Genomic DNA, 21,639 nt, shown 5'->3' on the forward strand with positions numbered 1-21,639 from the left:
GGCCATTTGGCCCATCGAGACTGCATCACCCCTCCGAAAGAGCACTCTACCTAGGTCCACTCCCCCATCCAAACCTGCACTTCCTGGACACTAATGGGGCAATTTAGCACGGCCAATCCACCTATCCTGCACATCTTTTGACTGTGGGAGGAAACCGGAGCACCCAGAGGGAGACTGTGCAAATTCCAAGGCTGGAATCAAACCCAGGTTCCTGGTGCTGTGAAGCAGCAGTGCTTGCTATTGTGCCACTGTACTGTGGTTTGATGAATAATCGCCAATGATCTGCCTTCAGCCAGGAAACTCTTAAGATACCCATAAAATAGGTTATAAAATGTTGGCTGTGTAGTGTCATGTGTCTTATGAAAAAGTTTTTTTTTTAGTGCGACTATATCCAGTGATTTACTGCTGGCCAGCGGTTGCAGTTGAGTTCCATATCTGCTGTCAGGAAAGTGTCTCCTTTCTCACCAGTGATGCCTTTCCATTAGATACATTCTGAAGAATGAAAAAATTAAAACCCCACTACAAACCTTTCTGTTCAGTTGATGCACCCAGTCACAAGATTTATGGATAAGTCCATAGCCCAGCTGTTCTATCCATCTTACTTGAAGGCATCTTTGTGGTTATTGTTACGGAAAGAATAGTGTAATTCACAAAATCCAAGTATCTATCTTAATCCATAATGTTGCTTTACTTGTAGTTACATCCTCGAGAAGATGTCTGCAGCAGTGATGCTAATCTTGGAGTGCTTCTCATTGAATTCTTTGAATTGTATGGAAGGCATTTTAATTACCTTAAGACTGGTATTCGGATAAGTGATGGGGGCTCATATGTTGCTAAGGATGAGTTGCAAAAACTTATGCCTGACGGATACAGGCCATCAATGCTGTATATCGAGGATCCACTGCAGCAAGGTAACACAGTATAGTACATTTAAATAGAACTCAAACCACCGTGTGATCCTTAAGATTGTTAGATCATGTGGAAAATGCATAGTTAGAAATAAGGCACATCTATTTTGCAATGACAGACTTGTACATTCTTCCATTTCATGCTGAAAGTTACTGATACATGGAAGTGATTATCAAGTAGTGTTCTCTCCGGGGTGTTGTCACACTTCTGAAAGTTGTTGAAGTAAAAGCCATGAAATTATTTCCATGTTTTGAATATGTTTATGCACTTCAATGTTTCCGAAAAGTGTTACTTTTTGTATTACCTCTGACATTAGCTGTGCTCTCCAAGTAGTAAACGTAATTGATATGATTAGCAAAACATCTGTGTTTTTATTAGATACTTGTGAAAGCAGTTTGTGAATTTTGACAATTATTTAGCTGCAAAAATGTTTTCATTTGATATTATGCATGATGCGCAGTAATGTGTTAAATAAGGGTATTGCAACACTTGGTAAAAAACTATAGTATCTCAAACTATCGTATAATTGAGAATTTTATTCATGTGTTTAATTATGAGTTTACATAAATTGTGCCTTGGACATTTGTGCTAATTAACCCATTTGGAACAATACAAAACATACTCCACTGGAGGCAACGGGGCTACAGGATCACTTAAAATACAGATAGAGCGTGAGAAGATAAAATCAAACACTAGTGTTTTGTGCTTAAACAAAGGAGATTACAATGGGATGAGAGAAGAGCTAAGGTAGACTGGGAGCAAAGACTTTATGGTGAAACAGTTGAGGAACAGTGGAGAACCTTCCAAGTGATTTTTCACAGTGCTCAGCAAAGGTTTATACCAACAAAAAGGAAAGACGGTAGAAAGAGGGAAAATCGACCGTGGATATCTAAGGAAATAAGGGATAGTATCAAATTGAAGGAAAAAGCATACAAAGTGGCAAAGATTAGTGGGAGACTAGAGAGCTGGGAAATCTTTAGGGGGCAACAGAAAGCTACTAAAAAAGCTATAAAGAAGAGTAAGATAGATTATGAGAGTAAACTTGCTCAGAATATAAAAACAGATAGTAAAAGTTTCTACAAATATATAAAACAAAAAAGAGTGGCTAAGGTAAATATTGGTCCTTTAGAGGAGATGAGGAATTTTGATAAATTATCACTAGTGCATTTGCAATTTCCCTAGACATCTCTTTTAGCACTCTGGGATGCATTCCATCAGGGCCTGGAGACTTGTCTACCTTTAGCCCCATTAGCTTGCCCATCGCTACCTCCTTAGTGATAACAATCATCTCAAGGTCCTCACCTGTCATAGCCTCATTTCCATCAGTCACTGGCATGTTATTTGTGTCTTCCACTGTGAAGACCGACCCAAAAAACCTGTTCAGTTCCTCAGCCACAAAGAAGTGCGTACCAACATAGAGCTCTCATCCTAAAGTACATGTCATGGTTTGGGACGCTATCAATTAGAAACCCAGATGCGCAGAGAGTCACCTACCTGATTCGCCCTCTCAGCCATTGCTATCCTTGTGGACTAATGATTGAGAACTCACCCATTATGCATTCCGAATAAACAATGAGACACACCTCCCTGACAACACAAGGGTATGGTACCAAGTAACACTGAGGTTAACATCACAGGTCAACATTAATCTTAAACGGTCACGCTGACTGAGAAATGTTGAACTTCAAAATAAGTGGATTACAGAGATCTAAACAAAAATGCTTTCATCTAACCATTACATTCACATCCCCATGGAATGGTTTTCAAAAAGTTCAATTTATTCAGTGTGCTCGAACACCCGTGATCCTTGGGTGACATCAAAACTTTTTCGCTTTCCTAGCTGGGGAGGGAAGCTCGAACCTTGGAGAGGGGGACTCTGGGTCAGAATCACTCTTGGTGGCTTGCTCTGCTGGAGTTGACGCAGACACAGGCAGAGGGTCCTCTGAGCGGCTACTCATTCTTGGATATCCTGCGGGGAGGCCCCGGGGGGTCTGGCTGATGGTCATCCTCCCTGTGGGTGCCACGGAACCCCAGCATGACTCCTGGAAGATATGGGGCACCTGGAGAGGGAGTTCAATGTGCCTAGTCCCCAAGTGGCCTCCTGATGGCAGCGTGTGGCCATGGAGTGCATGGCCGAGCGCAAATCCGGTCGGACCTGCGTGACCAAGGTTTCCATAGTGCTTGCCAACCTTCCTGTGGTGGCCTCGAGGCCTGTTAGAACTATGACCGTAGACAACATGGAGGGACTCCATCGTAGGCTCTACTCCAACGAGTGACTGTCGAAGATCTGCTTAATATTCTGCTGCCTCCTGTTGCACCTCCACCAGTCAGCTGTCAACATGTTTCTAGCAGCCCTGCTGGAGGCCTGGGCTGTCCCTGCCTCTGACTGCTGTGGAGATGTGTCTGTGATGTGTTCTCAAAGTGATCCTGAGTCTAACCTTGAACTATGCCCCACCGAGGGTGCGGGTGAGCGCCGTGACTATTCGTCTGGAGCCCTCTCATCCTCTGACGTGGTTTGGGGGCTCCGAACTGGGCTGGTTAGCTGGCTGCAGTCTGCTGTTATCTGTAAAAGTCAAAAGAACTATTTTAGTGGATGAGCTGAAGCTAACTCAAAGAGTATACTGCACCCCTTTGAATTGCAGGATTGGGTGAAGTGATTTAGCTGAGATCCGTACTAGGTTCTTGCGAGAGCCAAGCATTGCATCGCCAGAGGAGTGCTTCCCGTCATCGATGGTGAGCACTGCAGCAACTTCATCGAACTCGACGAGGCCGATTATCTCTGCCGCCGTTTGCCCAGTCTGGGCTTGCTCATGCTTGTGCCCAAGTATGAAGAAAAAAAGAAAGAGATGTGATGGAGCAGAGGTTGGGTGAAATGCATGTACCCTGTGTGCGATCGTAGAACTTAGTGCAGCAGGCGGCCATTCGGCCTATTGAGTCTGCACCGGCCCTTGGAAAGAGCACCCTACTTTAGCCATACCCAGTGGTGTGCCATATCCAGAAGGGACATTGATTGGAGGTGGAGCAACAAGACAGATGGGATGGTGGTGTTGTGAAAATCTTGTTGAGAGCATGTTGATATCTGTCCCTTGCTAATGGACGAGTGAGGTCTGTGAAGAGTAGCCGTTTTGAGTACATGATGTCATGTTGGGAATTTAATAGTGGAGGGAGCTATCCTGACTGAGTGTATAAGATCATTCATCCACTCCTGCACTGGATCGTGCTTCGCAGGTGGGTGGCAGCTGCAGTGACCTCCCGGGTAACCACCTCCCATGCTGGAGAGGAGAGGTTGGTTTGTTTCTTTGAGCCATCCCTGGGCTAGAGGACATGCTTAGAGGGCTTGCACTCTCCAAATAAGGGTCTCAAGGGCCCTGGTGCTGAAAGCTGGTGCTTCTGCAGCCTTGAGGCTGCTAGCCTTTTTCCCCTGGGTTCTGTACATGTTAGAAGGTCTGGTGAAGACGAGTGGGCTGGAGAGAGTGATGCAAGTGTCCTGGACTGATACTTGCATATGGTGCCAGGACCATCAATCTTGTCAGCTGAGTGTGGGTGGATGATGTCGTTGCTGGCCCAACAGTAGTAGGAGGGGAACCCGCCTCGCATAATTAATGCACTTCCAAGCGGGATCCTGCTTGTTTGTTGGCAGGACAGGCACTGTGGAGCCATCCACCACCGACTTGGTCTCAAAATGGGAGAATTCCACCCTATATTTCTTATCAGTTTCTTACAAAAATGCATCAAAGATTGATCTGATCACATACCAATCTCCCAAGTTTGACTTGTCAATTAACTGGAACATATAATGTAAATTTAAATCAATACAAATGCATTTTTAATGAAATTTCTCATTCCACCACAACTACACAACAGAATGTAAATAGAATAGGAAAGTAAGTGAAAGATTTTGAAGTTCGGTTTGAAAAAATTTGGATACATTAGGTACAAAGAAGTAGTGTCAAGATAACATTTTGGAATATGGTAATATAGGGCAATCAGTGCATTAAAGATTATATTAGATTCTTTCTGCTATCGGACAGATAGATTACCTTGTATTACACAAGTTTGAAAAAATATTTTGTTTAGGTTATACAGTCTGAGTTTTTTTTCTAAATAAACCAATTAGAAAGTGCTAAAATGACCTGGCCAGTGCAGGAGACTAATTGGATGAATGATCAAAATGCTCATTTTGTTTGCCATTGAATGCACAGAAGGAAGCTTTTCAGATCTTTGCACCTGTGCCAGCTCTTCAAAACAGCTTTCCAATTAGTTTCCGTCCCCATGCCTCTACCAATATGTTCCCCTCAAGTATTTATACAATTTTATTGTCAAGTTACTATTGAATCAACTTTCACTATCCTTTCAGGCAGTGCATTCCAGATCGTCATAACCCACTGTAAAAAAAAAAACCAAAAGTGCTCTTGACACCTCTAGTTCTTTTTGTTTATCTCATCTAAATCTCTGCCATAGTATGCTTGTCTAGATTTCCCTTAAATGATTCTATACAATTTGTTTCAACCACTCCCTATGGTAGTGAATTCTTACCACTCTTTGGGTGAAGAAGTTTCTTAATTTTTTTAATGGATTTCTTGGTGACCATGTCCTATTGATGGCCTCTAGTTATGCTCTGCCCAGCAAGAGGAAACACTTCCTCTGTATCCACTCTTAATCAATACCTTTGATGATTTTAAAAACCTCTTTCTGGCCAACACTCTTTTAGAAGAGAAAAGAGACCTTTCCTGATATAGTCCCATGCATCTCTGATTTCATCTGTGTTAATTAATCTTTTCTGCACCCTGTCCAGTGCCCCTATATATAGCCTTTAAAAAATGTTGCAACCAAAATTGCAGAGTATACCATGTGTGGTCTAACTAAACATTTGATGCACCTTTAGCATAACTAGTGAATAGTTACTAGTGAATAATTAACCTGGGTTCACACTATTAAAGAGACTTGTACAATGACGAGAAATGCAGCCTGTGGAAGAACAGGATATTACGGACAGCAGCTTCCAGATTTCAGCTTTTAACTGAGCATGTGTCGCCGCCCATTTCATCCTGAAATAACAGAATCATATTAACAGCACAGCAAATACATTTTGATTTGATAACATTTTTGATTGTTTCATTTTCCATAATTCCAGACAACGTGCATTGTGTTAAGTGATTATTTTTTTTATTTTTCTAAAGGAAATGATGTTGGTAGGAGTTCATATGGTGCCATGCAGGTAAAGCAAGCCTTTGATTATGCCTATGTTGTTCTAAGTCATGCTGTGTCTCCAATTGCAAAGTATTATCCAAACAGAGAATGTGAAAGGTAAGAGGAAATTTTATAGCAATTTAATATCAGTTGTATGACATATAACTCATTTTGCTAGAGCTTAGCTATTCAACATTCTATATATTTGAACAGTATATTGGGTCGAATAATCAGAGTAACTCAGGAAGTTGCTGACTACAGGACCTGGATACAAGGGCGTTGGGGACCTTCAAGCAGTCGGGATTCTGCATTTAATGGTAGGTGTGTTTTGACTGAAAGAAATTTGACATTTTGCATTCATTACTAATATACATGGTGTTATATATTGAGAAATTGGAGTGCTATTAGTTTTACCTGAAGAATTTGGTCTGATTTTGAATTGGCTATATATGGAGTCGCAACTTTTGGCACCCCAGCATTGGATTGGTTCCCCAAAGATGCATAGGGAAATCCCTCCCAGAATGTCACAGGTAAGCATTTGCACGACAATTGCCGCGAGGCCAGAAGTGCATATTTCCTCTAGGCAATTGCCCTGCACCGTGAATCTCACCCAATCTGAAAGAGGTCAGGGAAGATGGGCATGGAGTGGCAATCCAATACTGGTTGCCACTTGGAAGAAGTTACGACCTATTATCTGTTCCTAAAGAATATATTTGTGCTAGGGTAGTGGGTTCCTTAACACAATGGAAAATCTCTCATTTTAATATTGGGTAGGGTACTTTTTGTACAGGGATATGGTATATTTGCAGGGGCTGTTTAGCACAGGGCTAAATCGCTGGCTTTGAAAGCAGACCACGGCAGGCCAGCAGCACAGTTCGATTCCCGTAACAGCCTCCCCGAACAGGCGCCGGAATGTGGCGACTAGGGGCTTTTCACAGTAACTTCATTTGAAGCCTACTTGTGACAATAAGCGATTTTCATTTCATTTTCATTCATTCATTCATTCATTTCATATTTAAAAGATTATTTTACCTCCTATTTTTAGGAGCCACAAACTACTATTAAGCACAGGTCTGTGAAGAACCTGACATCTGTTGTCCTACTCTCCCTGCTTAATTTAATGTTCCAGAAATACCGCTTATATTTCCATAACTAGCTTGCATAGTTCCATGTTTCAGATGCTCGGGGGGTCACGGGTTCGAATCCCAGCATAGCAGATGGTGAAAATTTAATTCAATAAAAATCTGGAATTAAAAGTCTTAATGATCATGAAACCATTGCAGATTGTAGTAAAAACCCATTTCATTCACTAATGTCCTTCCGGTTGACTCTTAACTACGCCCTCCCCACACTTGCTGAAATAGCCTAGCAAGCCACTCAGGGCAATTAGGGATGGACAAGAAATACTGGCCCAGCCAGCAACGCCCATATCCCAAGAACAAAATAAAAGAAAAAATACCTCCATTCCAGGCTGAAGAGCTCAAATTTCTGAATTTATTCCTCATAATTAGCATTAAGATATCATCCTGTTAATGCCAACGTTCTTCATGTAATCTGCCAGTGCCCACTTTTCAACTATAATAACATTTTTAAAAAAAATTTTTAGTGAAGTTTTTACATTTTATATACTGAACATTCAGCAAGGGTATATGTGTCAGTTACATTATACAAATCATTTCCCTCTATCGATCCACCCTCTCCCCTCCCCCGTTTCCTCCTTTTGTTGCTTCAGGGTTCTTTCCTGGGTCACTTATTATACAATGGGCAGTTATTTTTTATTAACATGTGTACGGTGCTCTCCCCTCCCCCACTTTTGTCAATTGGCCTTGGCCCCCCTCACCACCACCTGCTCTATTTTTGGCATTTCTCTGGGCTTCCGTTTCTTGTGGCCTTGCTCTAGGCCCCCTGTTGTCTGTATCGGCCATTTTCAGCCTCCACCTCCACCTCCTCTCTCTCCCTGGGCAACCCCCCCCCCCCACCCTGTCTGTTCCCTGCAGTCTTATTGGCTCCTGTGCGTCCCTCCCCTCGCTATATTGGCTGTTGGCCTCAAACAGGTCCTGGAACAAGTTGGTGATTGGCCTGCACGCTTTGTGGAACCCATCCTCTGACCCTCGGATAGCGACTTTGATCTTCTCCAGGTGGCGAAAATCCAACATCTGCCAGCCAGTCTGCAGCTTTGGGTGGTGCTGCTGATCGCCAGTCGAGCAGGATTCTCCAGCGGGCAATTAGGGAAGCAAAGGCAAGGGCGATGGCCCCCTTCCCCATGAATAGTTTCTGGCTGGTCCGATACCCCAAAGGCTGCCACTCTTGGGAAGGCTCCACTCTCATCCCCACAACCTTGGGCATTGCCTCGAAGAAGGCAGTCCAATACCGAACCAGTCTGGGGCAGGCCCAGACCATGTGGGCATGGTTGGCTGGGTCTCTCTGGCACCGTTCATAGTTGTCCAACACCTCAGGAAGAACGTGCTCATTCAGGTTCTGGTCAAGTGCGCTCACCTTGGGGTTTTATACAGGAGTTTCATCCATGAGGTGAACCCTGTCCCTGACTCAAACCGCTGTAGTAGCTCAATGAGGTATTTCTATTCGACTCTGCCGAAGACCTTTTCTGTGTTCGGGGACATGATCACCTCTGGTGTTCTCCCTGTGGATGGGGTCAATATCGCGTTCGGCAGTCGTCTGATGTTTGTAGTTAGCTGCCTACTCTTAACAAAGCTCGTCTGGTCCTCTGCAGCCACCTCTGGTACCCAGTTCTCCAGTCTCTTGGCCAGGACTTTTGAGAGTTCTTTTGCGTCTACATTGAGCAGCGAAATGGGTCTGTATGACCCACATTCCGCTGGATCTTTGTCCTTTTGGGTATCAGTGGTATGGTGGCCTGTGTTAGTGTTGGAGTCAGGGGCCCCCTCCTAGTGAGTCAATGGACATCTCGTGCAGGTACAGGGCCAGTCCTGTCGTAAATTGTTTTGTTAATGTCCGCCGGGAACCCGTTGGGTCCTGGTGCCTTCCCTGCCTGCATGGAGTTGATGCTCTCCATGACCTCTTCCAGTCCTAGTGGTGCTTCCAGCCCCCTCCACTATCATCCCTCACGACCGGTGTATCCAGTCCATCGAGGAACTGTTTCATCCCTGAGTCCATTGGGGGACTCGGAGGTAGAAGGCCTCGAACATTTTGTTGACCTTTTGTGGTTTGGCTGCTAGCCTCTCCTTCACCTGGGCTATTTCCCTCGTGGCTGCCTGCTTTTTCAGCTGGTGAGCCACCTGATGTGCGACTACGCAACCCATCCCTGTCACCAGAAGTCACTTATGATATTAACAATGTTACCAGACTAGAGAAGTATCAAATATTCATGGCCATTGGCAGAATTCCATCTCACGCAAAATCTGCGTAAGCTCAGACGACACTGAATAGTGATTTCATGGATGCTAATAAGATGTGAACTTTGCTGCTACATTATGCATTGAATATTAATCTAAAATGACTGTTGAAGAAATGGTCATTAAGAGAAAGTAAGTTTCTGCAATGAGTAAACTTTTTCTTCCTCCTTCCTCAGGGAATGCTGTAACTTTGCTAGTTGGCCCATCACAGCTGGATAAATGTAACAACAATATTTCAGAGGAGTGGGTAGTCATCGGCCAGCCCGGAAGTAGGACCTCTGAAACATGCCTTAGCAAACATTCTTCTAACTCATCGTCTGGTCCATTGTCCTCTGCATCTTCTACTTTATCCAGTTCAAGTGATGTTGTAAGTAACCAAACTGTTGATTGTATGTTTAGATATCCTTTTGGGGGAATACATATTCTACTCCTCTGTTAAAAATGTAAATATTTCTTTTCAAATGTAGCTTGCAGGACAAGTAGGATTGTAAGTAAGAAGGAAATAAAGTTTATTGTTAATATGTAAAAAACAGTAGAAAATGTACAAGTAATGGGCCCACGTGGATTTCTCTCGACACTTGATCATTCCTGCACTTTGGAGGGGGCGATGATGGCGTAGTGGTAAAGTTATTGTGTTAGTAGTCCAGAGGGCCAACCTAATGCTCACGGGTTCAAATCCCACCATGGCAGCTGGTGGAATTTAAATTCAATTAATAAATCTGGAATTAACCGTTAGTCTCAGTAAGGTGACCATGAAACCATTGATGATTCTTGTAAAAACCCATCTGGTTCACTAATGCCTTGTAAGGAACCTGCTGTCCTTACCTGGTCTGGCTGACGTGACTCCAAACCCACAACAGTGTGGTGACTCTTAAATGCCTTCTGAAATAGCGTAGCAAACTGCTTGATTGATGGGCAATTGGGGACGAGAAACAAATACTGGTCTTGACAGTGATGCCCACTTTCCGTGAAAATTTTTTTTAAAGTACCACCGCTGATTGAACTAGCTGAGACCTGAATGACATAGTGATATGAGAATCAACACTTACATTTTTGGCCTCATTGTCACCAATCCAATTGACAGAGATGCATTTGCCCATGTATTGTTCAGAGTGACCACTGCACAGCCCTTATGGAGACAAAATCTAGTCTTCACCACCTCCATCATATTTGCCACGTGTGCTAAATGGAATTGGTTCAGAACCAATATAGCAGTTCAACCCTGAGTTTTCTACTGGCAGCATGGTGGTGCAGTCGTTAGCATTAATTAGCAGTCGGGCGCTGAGGACCCGGGTTCGATCCCGGGTCTGCGTGGGTCTCACCCCCAAAATCCAAAGATGTGCAGGGTAGGTGAGCAAATTGCCCCTTAATTGGAAAAAAAAATGAATTGGGTACTCTAAATTTTAATTTTTTTTTAAAAACGGAGTCTTAGAACATAGAACATAGAACAATACAGCGCAGTACAGGCCCTTCGGCCCACGATGTTGCACCGAAACAAAAGCCATCTAACCTACACTATGCCATTATTATCCATATGTTTATCCAATAAACTTTTAAATGCCCTCAATGTTGGCGAGTTCACTACTGTAGCAGGTAGGGCATTCCACGGCCTCACTACTCTTTGCGTAAAGAACCTACCTCTGACCTCTGTCCTATATCTATTACCCCTCAGTTTAAAGTTATGTCCCCTCGTGCCAGCCATATCCATCCGCGGGAGAAGGCTCTCACTGTCCACCCTATCCAACCCCCTGATCATTTTGTATGCCTCTATTAAGTCTCCTCTTAACCTTCTTCTCTCCAACGAAAACAACCTCAAGTCCATCAGCCTTTCCTCATAAGATTTTCCCTCCATACCAGGCAACATCCTGGTAAATCTCCTCTGCACCCGCTCCAAAGCCTCCACGTCCTTCCTATAATGCGGTGACCAGAACTGTACGCAATACTCCAAATGCGGCCGTACCAGAGTTCTGTACAGCTGCAACATGACCTCCCGACTCCGGAACTCAATCCCTCTACCAATAAAGGCCAACACTCCATAGGCCTTCTTCACAACCCTATCAACCTGGGTGGCAACTTTCAGGGATCTTCTACCCAAATCTCTAGCCTCGTGGCCTGATATATCCCAGATATGGACTGCAGTGGTTCAAGAAGGCAGCTCACCACCACCTTCTCGAGGGCAATATGGGATGGACAATAAATACTGGCCGAGCTAATAACATCCACATCCTATGAATGAGTCACAAAAATCTTTCCCTTTACCATCAATCTAGGGAACTAACCTTGGTTCATTGAGGGATGTACTGGGACATGTTGGGAACAGAGTCAGTTGTATACAAAAAATTAAGTGCCAACCTGAAGATACAACATGGAACTACATGCATACTAAAAGGCGAAAAAGAGATGCTATAGACAGTTAAGTGATCTTACACCTAATAGTTCAGATCAGATTGAAGTTCTGTAGTCCTGTCATATCCAGTTGCGAATAGTGGTGGACGATAACTAATCGGAAGAAGAAGCTCCATGAGCATCCCCATCCTCAAATGATGGTGGAGCCAAAGAAGTGAATACAGAAGACAAAGCTGAAGTGCTCGCAGTCACTTTCAGGCAGAAGAGTTGAGTGAGTGATGCATCTTGGCCTACTAATTAGGTGTCACTGTCACAAAACTCAGTCTTCTACTGACTTGATTCAATCCATGGGACACCATGAAATAGTTGGAAAACAACATCCTAGCTGCAGTGCTGAAGACATGTGCATCACGGAGTTAAGGGCATATCTAGCTAAACTATTCGAGTACAACTATGCAATGAATCTACCTGATAAAATGGAAAACAGGCTAGCATGCACTGTCCACAAAAATCAGAACAAATCCAACATGTCCTATTCTCCATCTTCAAGTGATGGAAGGGGGGTGTTGACAGTGTTAGCAAACCACACTTGCAGACCTTGCCATAGCCTCGATTTGAATTCTGGCACATCACTCAGCTCTAATCCTTATTACAGCCTTGATCCAAACAAAAAGGCTAAATCCTAGAGGTGAGGTGACAGTGATTGTCCATGATATCAAAGCAGCATTTGACTGAGTCTTGCATCAAGGAATCTTAGAAAAGTTGAAATCATTTGGAATTAGGGGGAAAAAATCTCCACTGGCTAGTCATAGACAAGCATAAAGAAATCGCTGTGCTGTTGGAGACCAATCATCTCAACCCCAAGACATTTCGGTTAGGGTTCCTGAAGGTTATGTCCTAGGCCGAGCCATTTCCTGCTGTTTCATCAATTACCTTCCCTCCATTGTAAGGTCAGAAGTGGGAATGTTCACTGCTAATTGCACATTGTCGTTTTTAATCATAACTCTGAGTAATTAAGCAGTTTGTGCCTGCTTGCATTTGAACCTGAACAACATTAAGGCTTGGACTGATCAATGCAAGTAATATTCATGTTGAGATCCAAGTGTTGGGTGATTATATCCAACAAGAGAGTCGAACCACCGCACTCTGACATTCAATGGTATTATCATAGTCAGATCCATCAGCATCCCAGGAGTTTACCATTGACCAGAGACTTGTTGGACCAGCCACATAATACTGTGATTACAAGTGCAGGTCAGAGGCTGGGTATTCTGTGGTAAGTGACTCATCTCCTGACTCTCCAAAGCATTTCACCATCTGCAAAGCACAAATCGAGTGGGATGGAATTCAAGAATATTTAAGAAGCTGGACACCATCCAAGACAAAGCTCATTCGATTGGCTCCACATCTGCCACTGGTGCACCGTGACTTCATTGTCTACCATCAGATGCACTGTCGCAACTCGCTAAGGCTTCTTTGCTAACACCTTCCAAATCTACTAATTCTTCACCCGGAGGACAGAAGCAACAGGTGCACGGGGACACCAAATTCTTCTCCAAGTCTCACACTATTCTGACTTGGTGATATATCACCATTTCTTTGTCATTGCTGGAACTCCCTAATAGCACTGTGGGAGTACCTTCACCGTAAGATGTACAGTGGTTCAAAGAGGCAGCTCACTCCCTGTTCCTCAAGGACAGTGGGGATTGGCTGTAAATGCTGTCCTTTTATTAGCAACGCTCACATCCTTTAAATGAGCTAAAAATATTGGTTATAAATATTGTTTCGCAGTAAATTTCAGATTAAGGTTTTGAAAGCAAGTTGTTTTTATTCTGGCTTGTGCGATCTATAAAATCTCAAAAAAGAGATGTCAACATTTCCACAGAATGCAAGTCCCAGGATTGTATAGATGAGCGGTGTTATAAGTTGGGAATGCTTTTGTTTGTGGTGTTTGTGCATAATTCTAAATGTAATTCATGTTTTTACATCTAGGATTCTGATGGAACACCTTGCAAAACCTCCAAACAATCTGGCAGTCACCAGTCCAATACTAATAAATCAGTGCCACAAGAGTCAGCAGCAGAATCATCTCCACTGCCAAGTTTGAACACGCAGCATAGTACATCAAACACTTCAACAAGTAACAATACTAAAGCTCAGGTTTGGAATTATTCATTTTATGATCTCTATGTGGTGTGAGATTTGACTTCCATGTCGATTCCACTTGTAAGGACTCATTCTGAGCCAATTCATCCTTTAGGCAGTGTTTGAAGAAACTTGCTTCATGACAAGAATCTATTTGCTCACTTCCCCTCTTCTTAACTCCCATTCTTTGCCACCTCCAAAAGTCAGAAAATGGTTTCTGTAAAATGTACTTACAATCGTATTTCATGAAATAGTGCTAGACATAGATGCTCTTTCTGTTATCCTTCATACACAGCAAATTGACCATTGGCATTTGTGTCCCTTGACATTTCTAACATTGTCCATGTCGTTCCTCCCTTTAGGAGTTGTCACATTAGTTACTTCTTAGCTGCTTACACTGATTTACTTAGTATCTTGTCACTTGCATATTTTCCTGAGGTCAGGTAACTCCAGGTCACCCCGGGCAGTTTGAAATCAAGGCACCCATTATAATGAGTGGCATTCTGAAGTGTTGGTGGTTTCTTGCGTCATTGAAATTAGTTGTGATGAATGGAAAGATCTGAAGTGACAAATTTCCATCCGGATCAGATTTTCCCTGTATTTCAAAAATATTATTTTTCCTACATAAATATTGAGGTGTACATGAATGTAAAAAAAAATCTGCATTTTAATTTATAACTGCTAAAGTCAATGGACATTTCAAAAGTCGAAATATATAGAAGTGTGGAAACAGGGAAACATGGCATTTTGCCCAACTAGTATATTCTGATCTTTGTGTTTTTACATCTATTCAAGACTTTCAACTCCAGGAATTAGGCAGTTAAAAGTTTATTTCACTGTTGGTTTTATGGAAGAAAGCTTTAGTTGGCAATCAAGACTCAAGCTTATGGACCTCTTGACAGTTTTTCCAAATTATTATTTATGGTGGAGTCAGAAAGTGAAAGGCTATTCCATGTGAAACGGATGGTTGAATGTGTTTTTTATTGTTACCAAGATTTATATGCCCCCGCACCATTTCTTTGGCCCTTTCGGGGAGCTTTTTAAAAAAATGTATTTTATTACAAACGTGTATCAAAACAAGTTACAGCGAACAAACCCCCTGGGAAACATGCTTCCCAACAATGAACTATACAGTCTGTACAGATTTTTCCTCTTTCACCCTCCCCCACGACGAACAGCCCCTCAAACACGGACACAAACATCCCCCACCTTTCCTCAAACCCCCCCTGAAGAGCCCCTTAACTCATACTTTATCTTCTCTAATCGCAGGAAGTCGTACAGGTCACCCAACCAAGCCACTACCTCCGGTGGCGATGCCGACCGTCACTCCAGCAAAATTCTCCGCCGTGCAATCAGAGAGGCGAAGGCCAAGACATCGGCCTTTCTCTTCTCCATGACCTCCGGCTTCTCTGAGACCCCAAATATCGCCACCAAAGGGTCCGGGTCCACCTCCTCTTCCATTATCCTGGCTAAGACTGTGAACACTCCTGCCCAGAATCTTCCCAATTTTTCGCAACCCTAAAACATGCGCAGGTGATTCGCTGGCCCCCGCCCACACCCCTCACACTCATCTGCTACCCCCTGTCATATGCACCCTGTGCACCAAGTTAAACTGTATCAGGCTCATCCTTGCAAATGAGGAGGTCCCCTTTACCCTACACAGTGCCTCAGTCCATGCTCCCCAATTGATCTCCCCTCCCAACTCCACTTCCCATTTCTCCTTGATCTTCACCACTCACTCGCCTCCCTGCTCTCCCAGCCACTTGTATATATTCCCAATTCTTCCCTCCCCTTCCACATCCGGGAGCAGCAGTCGCTCCAGCAGGGTGTATCCCGGCAAGCTAGGGAACCCCCGCCAGACCTTTCGCGCAAAGTCCCTAACCTGAAGATACCTGAACTCACTCCCCCTCGGCAACTCTATCCTCTCCCGTAGCTCCTCCAGACTGGCGAACCCTTCCTCCAAATACAGATCCCTCACCTTGACCAGCACCACGTCCCTTCACGTCCTGTATACACTATCCATTCCCCCCCCCAGCTCAAACTCATGATTCTCGCACAGCGGAGTTTTCCGGGGAGCTTTTAAGAACTTTTAGCTAGGACCCCTGCCTGCACAGCTTCTGGATTTAAAAAAATGCCCTGTGCCTATTTTTCAGACAAGAAATAGGCACCAGCAGTTCAAATTCTAGTTAATATGGAATCAGTTCCCTACAGTATATAGTGGGTGCTGAAATGAAGACTTAAACATAAATTGCTTACCTCTTTGTTTTCTGAAGGAAAGCATTCTCTACATATTAGATCACAATTTCCTTTTAATGTTGCAACGTTCAAGGGACTCCTCTATGCAGATATGCCATTATAATGGTGCAGGTCTCCCAAGACATTCTGGGGTAGTATCTTTTCCATAGTAGAACATAAAGAGGCCCGTCTCAATTTGGAGGAAAACTTGTAGGATTAGACCGAGGACTGGGAAAATGACTGAAAGTACTGTTGAAAATTTTGAAGGAGAACTTTAATGTAGGGTATAGGTACAGAAAGCTCAAGGATGTCTGGAGGGAATCCCCAGAGTATAAAATCAAAGTGGCGTTCCACTAATAAAGGAAATAGGGCAACTTTCAGTAGATCAGTGTTGTAAAGTGGAAGATATGGGCAGAGATGTAGATGCAAGGATGTGGAGGCCAGTAAAAGGAACATTAGAGTCAGGTATTAATGGTCTGATTTTAAAGAGTTGGGAGCGATCATAGAAGACAGGAATAGAGGAGGTTGAGGTAGCAGATAACCATAATTTTAGAGGCTCATTCAAAAATTTCTCTCATCAGGTGTCAGATATGAGGATGTTGGGGACAGGGGAGTAAGTTTGTATAATGAAGCAATGGAGGTGAGTTTGGGAACTTTGACTTTCATGTCTAATCTTTGGACACTAAGGAGCAATTTAGCATGGCCAATCCATCTAACCTGCACATCTTTGGACTGGGAGGAAACCAGATCACCCAGAGGAAACCCACGCAGACGGAGTGTGTACAAACTCCATCCACACAGTCACCCAAGATCGGAATTGAACTCGGGTCCCTGGTGCTGAGGCAACAGTGCTAACCACTGTGTTACCGTGCCACATATAAAAGGAAATTTGTGTTTTTCTTGGAAGAATTTTTTTTCAGTATTTTCTCTCAATGGATCTGAAATAACTGGAAAGTAACTCTAGTCCTAAGAGGATTGATATCAGGAAGAGGCAGATGAGTGTAAAAATGTGTACCTGTAAACAAAAATAACAGACTAATCAGAAAGAACTTGCTTTTATCTCACACCTTTCATAAACTTGACATGTCCAAAGAACCTCACAGCCAGTGAAACAATTCTGAATTGTAATCACTGTAGTACTGGCAAAATATACTTAATTGTTTAGCATGATGTATAGAATTATTTTCAAGATGAGCTAAACAATACAATTTGAGTCTCATGAACCATGCTTTCACTGATGCATGTTATTTTATTTTAAAGGGATAATATTTTGTTGACTTTAAGATATTGTTTTATTCTAGCATGGTGCAGCAAGACTATTTCGTTCATCGATCAAAGACTTCCAAGGACAAGAGAACTCCAGCCATGTTGGAATTGTATCAAGCAAACAGAATCCAGGCAACAAACCACATCAACAGCACTGTCCTAGCAAAAAGCGAAAGCACAAAGGAGATGCTGCCTCAGCAGACTTGTGTCGGTAGTCTGTTTTTGACTTGGTTAAAGAAAATTCCTGCAGTGATCCCATGAGCTACGGAAGACTGGTAGCGCTAGATGGGATCTTCTCAGACTTTCCCAGGAGTATGGATTTTGATTTTTTTCCAGATTGCCATAAAATGATCATGGGTTACAGTGGTTGTCACAAACATTGCTTCCCTTTTTAGATGGGCCATAAGCTGCAGTGGAGCAGACTTGAAGATGGAATCGATGCACAAAAATACCCCTCCCCGGGTTTAAGATGTAATGGAAGTTGATAGGAAATGTGTGTTAGAGGATCATAAAATTATTGAAAAGCAAAATTTCCATTGCTTCCTTTGCAAGGGAAATTTTAAATGTTACAGCAAAATGTATGGGTGCACGATTTTAAAATTATTTTTGCATATACTGACATTTTTATTGTGTATATACAGAAGATTGTATCAGTACGGTATTTGCATTGGTAACCTTTGTGTTTTCTGTTAACGGTTTTTACATGTCAATTTACATTTAAAATTGAAATTTTCTGCGTTAATTTAATTGATCCCAAGGATGTTATCTGACACTGCTTATATAATGGAAAGAAGGCTATATGGTAAGCTTAAAAGTGCTCTACTAATACTTATCCATGTAGCAACTTCCAGATTCATTTATTGGTTTTTGAAATAGAAGATATTGCTCCAGCAGCTGTTGAAGTTAAAGGCTTTAAGTAGCACATGGCATCTGGAAAAGTGAAACCCTACATTTTTAATACTGTTTAATTCTGTATGCAGCATGTAGAAATTTGTACAACTGTTAAAGATGCTGTATGAACAGAATTGTTCCTATCAAATATTTTGAAGGAAGTTTTAATATTTCCTTGTCTCAGGTGTAATAGTAAATATTCATATTGTATTTTACCAAATGGAGTGATCACAAAATTTCCTTCTCAATACATCCTTATAGATCTGGCAGCAAAAGTATGTGTTGGTCCCAATTTCTGGCTTTTCTATGTTGCGAAAGTACAAATTTTAAGTTGAAGTCTAAGAACAAGTGGTATCACACTTAATTTCTTTAGGCAGTAATTTCCTATCATTCTACACTGCTAGTTACTTATTTTGTTCCTTGAAATTTTATGCATGCATATCTGTTGAGCCCTTCAATCCTGGTATAATTCTGACTGGAATTCTTCATACGTAAAATCATGACCAAATATCATTCATCCAACTAAGACCCAGTAAATGTTGACTAGTGATATCTGTGTTTACACAACTTGTAAACTGAAACACTACGAGAAAGGCTCACAGTACAATTTTCTTTTTAACTGTGGATGGATTTGGTGCTTTAAAATCAAATACCAGAAACATCAAGCTTCCTGTGGTGATGATGGGGACTGTACCTGGAAAGACATGGACTGAATAAAGCCAATTGGAGTGGTGAGGAAAAATCAAATGTTCTCTTTTTTTGTTTTTTTTTGTTTGAGTTATTTCTTCAAAAACTTTGCAATTGGTTTCCACAAGATTTTTTAAAAGTACAGAAAATGGACATTTGATTGGTAAAGCTACAGTGAAAACTACCGATATTGCTCAGTTATACAGGCATTTTAATCCATATGTAGGATAACAACACTCTTTTAAACATTACGTTTGGGATGAGACAGGATCCCTTCAGAGGTCCTTGATCATTAAGCCCCTGTCAAGATGCCTCTAAGTATTGTCCTTCAGCAATGAGATTTTATTTACATCAAACTTTACAACTTGTCTCAATCACAAACAAGTGACTCTCTCAATCGGCTTCATTAGCAGCACGTTACAAGTGTCTAAATGGCCAAACTGGTGGGTGTCCTACTGTGGCAAAGTATGCAGCTAAAAGTGAAGATACTGAAAATAGAGCTTGATGCTTCCACATAAACTTACCATTTACACTTACAGTTGCTTCAGATTTCCTGTGAAGACACCAAATGGTGCAGAACCTGTACTGTAAATATCCCCACGTTGAATCACTACCAGAGATGAAAACAAAATCTTAACTAAGACTATTAGTTGTAGGTATTGATCTCAAAGCTGCAGCAAATATCTTTAGATTTAAAATGCTATAGACTTTTGTGTTAGCAAATATACATCAGCAGTACAAGAAAACTACTATCCAATAACTTGAATTTAGTAGATCTTATTACTCAGGTGGAGGCCATGCCAAGTTGATATTCCAAGTTCACCTTTATTTTACTAATATTGCATTGAAGAATGACCATTTTTAGCCTTGGTTACTACGTGTAGGAAATTAATAAGTTATCTTGCTTCGGTATATGCTGCTAATTTATTTTTATCAGTACTGTATAATAGATGATAAACAAGAAAATCATTTAGGAATGGATGGAAATTTTGCTTCAGCTGCAGATAAAATAATTTTTGTCATAGGAAATAGTTTTTCACAATTTTTGATAAAATGCTTGACATTTTGAGCATTCTGCAGCAGTTTGTATGTTCACAATTTGTAACCTGACGTATAAAAGGGAGCTTAAAATAGCTGCATACCAAATAACAGTAACAACTATGGTGAATTGCCATGATAGATGGAGCAGTCATTGAAAAATGCTATTGATTCCATTGGGCATCTTTTCCAGCATTTTGGAAGTTTTGTGAGTTACATTAAATTTGTTAAGTAATAAATTAACCTCCATTTCTGAGACAGCACCACATCCTTGAAGCAACGTATGCATACTTTTGAAAATGAAAAATCAAGCAGGTTTATATAGTTTGCCTTAAACTTTTTTATAGTCCTACAAAGTAGAAAACTTGCCAACTTTAAAACATCAATGACTCAAGAACAGTTGACCTGTTCTCACTACTTGGGCAATTTGTGGTTACTTGTCTGTATCTTGTATTCGGTTTGCTTGGCCACTTCATCTTGCAAGTATATAAATTTTACACTGTTTGTTTTACAAGGTTTGCGTCCCTGATAAAATTTGTGATTATGGCAAAGCGAACCTAACTTATGTGCTGTAATATAGGATGTACAACATTTTTGTAATATGAACTGTACTGCTTCTGCAGAAAATGCAGGGAATACATAGAAAATCTCATTCTATAAAGAGAAAAGATGAGTTGATGTTGCTAATGTAAACCCTTCATCAGACTGGCTAATTAAAGTTCGAAACAAAAGCGTTGAACCATCTTTTCCATTTGTAGATGTTGATCAATTGGCTGTGTATTTCCTGAATTTGCGGTTTGTTTTATTTATGGAAGTGTCTCTATAACTGCTAACTCTGCACATCACATGGCATTTTTCTTTAAACAGTTGTTTTAAGTTTCCTTTCCTCTTCTGGTGACTTGCACTGTTCAGCTGGTTGACAGCGGTACTCTTGTTTCCACCAACCCCCCTCCCAGATTTCTTCGTACTGATTGCTCTGCTGGTTCCACTTTCATTTGTATTTTTATTTCTGTCCAACTGACGGTCACAACTTCTAGCTTAGAATAACCAAACTTAATATATTGCATATGTCCTGCCTCAACGGCTGGACCTCAACTCCCAGTAACTTTTAAATCGCGGATTTGACTTTTGTTGTCCTTTCCATTGTTTCATTTTTAGGTTTCCATTAATAAATGTCTCTCCTAGCAAGCATTGTTCCAATTTTTTTTTTGAATGATTTGCAATCTTGTAATTGGTCTCCCAGGAAATCTCCTTTAACTCAGGAGTTTACATGCAATTGCTAATAAAATAAATTGTCTTCCCAAGTCCATGAAGTGCTGTCTTAAGTTTGTTTTAAACTAACTGCATGTGGACTTTGTCAGGCTTTTCAGATACACGATTAACTCATTTCCAGACAATGTCAGTGCAGCTTCCGTCCATATATCCATCTCTGTAACTTTACCCGACTCTGCCATTGTCTCAGCTCATCTGCTGAATGCCTTGTCCATGTCTTTGTTACCTCTGGACTGGACTATTTTAATGCACTCTTGCTGGCCTCCCACATTCTACCTTCTGTAAACTT

At 41.8% G+C, this 21,639-nt stretch overlaps 1 protein-coding gene across 1 annotated transcript in view; it reads left to right on the forward strand.

Annotated features, from left to right (window-relative positions):
• tent4b (terminal nucleotidyltransferase 4B) overlaps positions 1–20,822 on the forward strand; it is a 96,542-nt gene extending 75,720 nt beyond the window's left edge. Inside the window, exons 7-12 of the mRNA XM_072518225.1 lie at positions 698–911; positions 6,090–6,216; positions 6,313–6,416; positions 9,647–9,837; positions 13,809–13,976; positions 17,498–20,822. Coding sequence (XP_072374326.1) covers positions 698–911; positions 6,090–6,216; positions 6,313–6,416; positions 9,647–9,837; positions 13,809–13,976; positions 17,498–17,677 — 984 coding nt within the window. The 3' untranslated portion in view covers positions 17,678–20,822. The remainder of the gene's footprint in view (positions 1–697; positions 912–6,089; positions 6,217–6,312; positions 6,417–9,646; positions 9,838–13,808; positions 13,977–17,497) is intronic.
• The last annotated feature ends 817 nt before the right edge of the window (positions 20,823–21,639 follow it).

The sequence above is a fragment of the Scyliorhinus torazame genome, chromosome 10 (genome assembly GCF_047496885.1).
Source record: "Scyliorhinus torazame isolate Kashiwa2021f chromosome 10, sScyTor2.1, whole genome shotgun sequence".
NCBI classification, from domain to species: domain Eukaryota; kingdom Metazoa; phylum Chordata; class Chondrichthyes; order Carcharhiniformes; family Scyliorhinidae; genus Scyliorhinus; species Scyliorhinus torazame.